Raw genomic sequence first — 6,307 nt, 5'->3', positions numbered from 1 at the left:
CTATTCAGGAATTTAGCAAAAATATTACATTTTTGTAATCCGAGTTGATCAAGAACAGTATTAAAAAAATAACCTTAACTTTACATGATGAAACTCAAAGCTGGTACAAAACATTCTAGTAGAGGAAAAAAAGACAATTGAAAGCAAATATTAATTTATTAGAATTTTGTCAACCATTCAGTCTGGAATTAAATGTATTCATTTCAATAGTACATAGCATAAATGAGTGTTTTCATCCAGGAAAATTCATCAAAAAAGTTCTGGGAACTGCAAGTCGACTCAACACAGAAGTTAAACACAGGATGGGTGAAAGCAAACAGAAAACAGTTCAAACAGAAGTTGGGTTGTTTTTAAAATCAGTAGCAGCACCAACAGAGTGACACTGACATACAGCAAGGGCTAGGAGTTTCAGCCATGTTTTAACATCATATACAGTAATATGTTTTAGGTATGGCTGTCTTTTAGTGTTGCTCAAAAATAAACCATATGATGTATATAGATGTTAGTCTTACCAGGTGCACAACTTAATTTCTTTGTTTTATTTTAAGAGTAAAATTCTAATCTACAGTCAGCCACATACACTCTCTGTTTCTCTTATCTGTGGTTCTCTTTGGCTCAACACACAAAACATGACATTTTTCACATAATTTCAATAAGCAAGGACTGGAAGGACATTCTCTTTTAGGAAACGCAACTGGTTCATCGGTCAATGACATGCTGTGATTCTGTTGCACCTTAAAGCTCAAAGCTGCTTCAGAATTCAAAAAGCAAGTAAAGATTGACATAATTTTTGACCATGTCAATTATTTATTATTTATGAAACTACTAATTAGTTATTGTGTGACAATGGTTTCTGTGAAATAAAGGTTACAGCTCCTAATACTCTTGAAAGAGGCAGAAGGAACTCAACTGATTCTTGACTGAATCCAAAACATCACTTCCTGCAGCTGCCATCTTCAGGAAGATGATTTAGATAAAAGAGAGGTTATTGGCAAATTTTTCTGTCATAAATCTTAATCCATAAACTACAACTCACCCAAACAAAACCAACCGATTATAGTGACCCTTTGTTTTAATCTGTAAACCTGCTCATTGCAAAGAGGACAGGAGGAGAACATTAAAGGCCATGCAGAGGTTGCTGAGGAAGGCCTTGCTGAGGAAGAGGAGGAGGACTGAGGAAAGACTCGGTTTAGCGTTCGCCGGTTCAGACCCGTCCTGGGACTTGCATCTCCATTCTTGAAAAGCAGCTCAGTAGAAGAAATATACTAAATATAGTGAACAGAAAAGAAACACTTACATTGGTAAAAGATTTCCAATTTAGAGCAGATTTTTTTTTCTTATAAAGAAAACTAACTCATTGTCAAAGAAATACAAAAATATTCCTCATGCTCTGGAAGCAAAAGTGGCGTAGTGCTCTGATAAGGATAAAGAAATGCAATGTGTACATATTATTTTTATGGTGCCTTGCAAATGTTTTGATAACCTTTGAACCTTTAAAATTTTCTCACATTACAACCAAATTTTAAAGTATGTCAGTGAGATTTTATGAGATAAAGAAACACAAAACAGTGCATTTTAATCAAGTAGAAGAAAAAAGATAATTCTGTACAAGTCATTTTTATTTAAGTGTATCAGAGTAAAGGGGAATACAAATACACTCCATATTTATTTATTCAAAAATCTTTAAAGCCATATTTGTCTTTTTCTAAATTATACACAATTTTCTTTGGAAATCCAAATAAAGTACACTGAAGATTAAAGTTGTAAAATGTTTTTCATTAAAACTTTTATGAACAAAAAAACATTGTTTGGCCATCTGATGGCTCATCTGTGTTCAATATTAATTAAACATCACTGTTTTCATGTTTTTGTTTACATTGTACAGTAATGTGCATTATTATAATACAATAACTGAGTTGAAGTGATTTTTTTCAATGTGTTATACTTACAGAAGACGACGCCGACACATATAACTCCTATAACTGCCATCATGATCATCATCTGGCAACAAAAACAACAACAACACTTTTTAGGCCAAACAGGAGTTTAATTTTGTTTTGGTCATACAGGAAGTAATAGAAACTGAAAATTGAGCATTCCAAAAATATAAACAAACTTGACACAAGAAGTTAGGAAGTTTGTATTTGATTGATTTGTTCTTTGTTTTTCCGTTAATCCCCGAAGGTGCATACACAGGATTCCAGCTGTTGCAGAATCTAATCTAAATATCTCTGCACTGAGGCTGCATCCAGTCATCACAAACATTTCTACACTTTTTTTCCCACAAATTTCTAAACATAAATTTAGCTCAATACATGAAACAAAAACATTGACAGGAAATCACATCCCCTCTGAGAGGGGGGAGGGCTGAAGGAGATTAATAAATCCAAGAGCATGGAAAGAGAGATTGGTGTCAACGTGACAGTAGGGCTTGCAATGTGTGTGTAAAAAAGTTTAGGAATAACACAACCTGTTTTGAAAGTAGTGAAATTCACAGCTGAATGAAAACCTTCATGCTGTTATAACCTAACATGTTGTATTTATTGAGACATATATTACATCAGTGGAGGTTCTCATGACCAAAGCCGAGTCCGAATGTTGCAGAGGAGGAGTTACATCACAGATCACAGCTGGCTCTCTAATCCCAGGCCGTCATTGTAATCCAGATTGAGATTTTCCTTCCTCTCTTTCTGGCTTCCCCGTCAGTCAAACAGACTCTCCTCCCACCCCACGAAAATAATCTGCCTTCACTCTGCCACGGATTGGGCCAAATGAACCGCACAGAATGAGGAGGAGGCAGCGGCCGGAAACCAGGCCCAAAATAAGAGTGGATGGATAAACGGAAGGATGGATGGACGGTGTGGACGGATGGACGGATGGTGATGGGAGAGCAGAAATGGAAGCTGGGAAGTGTTTCTATTTTTATTCAGGGTGATATTTCAAGCGTCAGCAATGTTTTTACACCATCTGAGGAAGATGTTTTTATAAAACTTAACAATATGTTAAGGTTTATGTTAACGAGGATTTTAAAATTGTGGCATGATTTGCGCAACTAATTTGTTTTTGATAAGTAACTTGGTTTACTTTGTCTAGAATCACCACAAATGTAGAGACATCGCGAGGGTGTTGAGACTGAACATAGGAAAGTAATAAAAAAATTACCTTAAATCTCATTCTTCTGAATCAGAAAAAGTATTGAGATTTGCTTTTTTTATATATATATTAATCACATTGTCTGTTAATCAAACTTTGTCTGATTCTGCATTTATGTCAAAATAATTATTTTTGTTTTAACCTATGACATATTACTGTTACACTGCTATTTTAGACATATTCAGATTGTAACAATAAAATACGGCTATTTAAAATATGTTTTTCATGATATCATGGTGTTATGATGAACAGTTATTTTAAAATTTTTAATACATACCTGACTGGTAAAAAAAAAATACTACAGTTGTTTTAATCTTAACATGATTTGTTTTCCCCCTTTTTTTTGCTTTTCTCCTTTAATTTTATGAAATGTCCTCTATGCACCTTCTGCTACAACCCCAGTTAACTTGAGTAGATCAAAATTTCCTTATGCTCAAACTTCAATATTAAGTAATTTAATTTGATATTTCTTGTGCTCTGGGGCCTATAGAAACACAAGTTGTAACTTCACAGTCCAAACGGCCAGAGTGGTATTTTGTGTGGCAGGTACTGGATGAGGGGAACTCTTGAATCCTTCTCACCTTGCAGTTTTTCCACCAGTACTTGTTCTTGAGTTTGGCGGCGCTGCTCTCGAACTGCGAGGCTCCGGCCTGCAAGGCGTCGGCCCGGTCGTCCAGTTCTGACAGCTTCTGGTCTCTCTCCAGGACTTTGTCCACATTCACACGCATAATGTCCACCACCTGAGGGACAAACACACCTGTCAGAGTCTCTGAGTAGTAAAAACTGAGCTCAAATACGTCAGAAAAAAAACCAAGAGATACAAGTTTTTAAATACCAGTTTTCAAATTTTATGATACCGTTGCAATTTTACACTTTTTAAAAATTAAGCTGCAACTGTAGGCTGCTGATGCTATATTTGGGTTCTTGTAATGAGGAAAACAATACATTAACATCTTTTAAAGGTGTGTTTGCTCACCTCGTCCACCTGGGCCTGCGTCTGCTGGAGCCGTCTGTTGCTGGTCAAGTTTGGGGCCGGAGCCGGAGGGCCTCCCTCGCCTACCGGCCCCCCGGGAGCTCCAGGTGTGCCTGCTGCATCTGGAGTCGACCTGCGGTGAAAATGATGAAGATCAGAGATGAGTTTTCTTAAACAATCTTTTCAGAAGCAGAGATGTCTTTGGTAAAAACATCACAAAATGAGTAAAGATTTAGCTGGTCTCAACCTCTTACAAACCAGGACTGTACAAATTTGAGTGCATGCATATCATAAAAGCCTCCAGCAGAGCTGCTTGCATACACCTCAAGTAACTGGTTACAGTTATAATTGATTGTTTATATAAAATGGAATAGTGATTAATTTCATGTCCAAAAATATTATTAAATGCAAAAATGTATAATCATTGTGTGACAAATGTGCTCACCCACCACCCAAGCATAATTACACATGCTGCATCGCTAAAGGACGCAACCTACATGCTACCCGATGTAGCCCAACACCATCACCAGCAGTGAAATACAAAGTACAGAATCATATAATCACAATATAATCAGATGGCCCCAACAATGAGATCGTCCACAAACACAACACAAATCACAATTAGAGTTTATGGCACCCATTAACAATAAAAAGTCGGATGTCAAAATTAGTTTTTTGAAACTTGGATGAAAATTTCCTGAGGTCTAAACTAACCTCTACAAGACACAGTAATTTTCAGTGAAGCCAAATAAAGGATTGAAATCTGGGAGCTTCTCGTTGCTCCCAGAAGGTCTCCACCATGGAACCCTGATTTTATTTGATTTCATTTTGATATGATTTTTCAAGCAAAGCTTCAAATTCAGCACCTACATACCTGCTTCTTTGAAGTAGATTCATATTATATTAAATCAGTATTTTCTCACTGCCTTTAAATAAATATGGACAAAAATCAAAAATAAAGTTTTATGGAAGCATAACTCATTCAACTTTAACTTTATCTATATAATCAACACATAAGAGGTTGTCAAAAAGCAGTAGATAAATAATCAATTCATTTCAAAAGGTTTTTGACATGGTGAGGTTTTTGAAGTTTCAGTCAGACATACTGAGCAGAATCACACTAACCAGAGTTGCTGCCTTGCTCTAACAGTCAGGCTTGTTTTCCAGAAGCAAAATGGAGAAAGATTAGTGCAGCAGCAGCCTGCCTGTCTGACTGATGAGATCAACATGCAGGAATTAAAAATCGGCCGTCCCCTCCCCAGAGAAAAAACAACATATTTTTACAGAATGTTTTTCTACTCAACAGAATATCTCATATCGTTTATGATCCATTGTTTTAGCCTGAATTGACTCAGTGAGTTTTGTCTGGCTCTTTGAGCAGCACAGTTTAATTTGTTTTGTTAAAAAGCAGCTGGTGCAAAGTGTACCAGCACACTTGAGCTTTTCCCGATCACAGCTGATGAATAGTTTTTTTTTTAGGTGAGTCAGCCGGTGAGTCACGGTCAGACTCCTGCAGGGTCCAAGAGCTGCACCCCGGAAATTTCCTGATGCCTTCAAACTTAGTTTCGGATAAAATAAATTAAACCACAAAACTAACTTTATAAAGAGTACAACTGTTTTCTTTTTCGGATTATGTATGAATTACGCACTAAATTAAATTAAATTCGGTTCCGAAAACAGAACCTGGATAGTCATATATGACAGGTTTAAAATAAACTGAAAAATAAAACAGAGTACTCACATCTCAGCGGCAGGACGATGAGGATTATCTGAGATTCAGGGTGATGAAGAGTGAGAGAGGCTGATGAGAGCACAGAGAGAGATCCCTGCTGTTTAAATGTAAAAAAAAAAGGAGGATGACTTCTGGTTTCCTTTCTTGTTGAGGTCTTAATTCACCTTTTCTTTTTATCCGGACTGAAGAAAGAAAAACACTATTGCGCAGATGAAAGAAACCAAAAATATGTCCGTCATCTAAAAGCCCCGCCCCTAAAAGCGCGCGACACGCACCCAAATACACGCACAGCGTCTCCGTCAGAGGCTATAATACCAGAAAGTAACACTAAGTACAGTTCGCTGCCTTTTATTGCGCATGAGTGTAGCATATATGTTATAACTTAATTACTTAATATATCATTTTTCATTTGATTGGTTTCAGTCATTAATTTTTTTTTCTTTAGCTAG

At 36.6% G+C, this 6,307-nt stretch overlaps 1 protein-coding gene across 1 annotated transcript; it reads right to left on the bottom strand.

The window, feature by feature from the left end:
* Positions 1-132: 132 nt before the first annotated feature.
* LOC116731266 (vesicle-associated membrane protein 2-like) lies at positions 133-6,117 on the bottom strand. Its single transcript, XM_032580947.1, has 5 exons — positions 5,868-6,117; positions 4,130-4,259; positions 3,735-3,893; positions 1,950-2,001; positions 133-1,265 (listed from the first exon to the last, which is right to left on the bottom strand). Coding segments are annotated over exons 1-5 (360 nt in total). The 5' UTR covers positions 5,870-6,117; the 3' UTR covers positions 133-1,248.
* Between the last annotated feature and the right edge of the window lie 190 nt (positions 6,118-6,307).

The sequence above is a fragment of the Xiphophorus hellerii genome, chromosome 13, assembly GCF_003331165.1.
Source record: "Xiphophorus hellerii strain 12219 chromosome 13, Xiphophorus_hellerii-4.1, whole genome shotgun sequence".
Classification (NCBI taxonomy): Eukaryota; Metazoa; Chordata; class Actinopteri; order Cyprinodontiformes; family Poeciliidae; genus Xiphophorus; species Xiphophorus hellerii.
This window is presented reverse-complemented; position numbering and strand designations above follow the sequence as displayed.

What these genes read in the sequence shown, in the direction of transcription:
- LOC116731266 (XM_032580947.1), bottom strand. An exon ending in CGCAGGCCCAGGTGGACGAG is followed by an intron (nt 3,894 to 4,129) that starts GTGAGCAAACAC and finishes TTTGTCCCTCAG; the next exon opens with GTGGTGGACATTATGCGTGT. An exon ending in ACTGGTGGAAAAACTGCAAG is followed by an intron (nt 2,002 to 3,734) that starts GTGAGAAGGATT and finishes TTTTGTTGCCAG; the next exon opens with ATGATGATCATGATGGCAGT.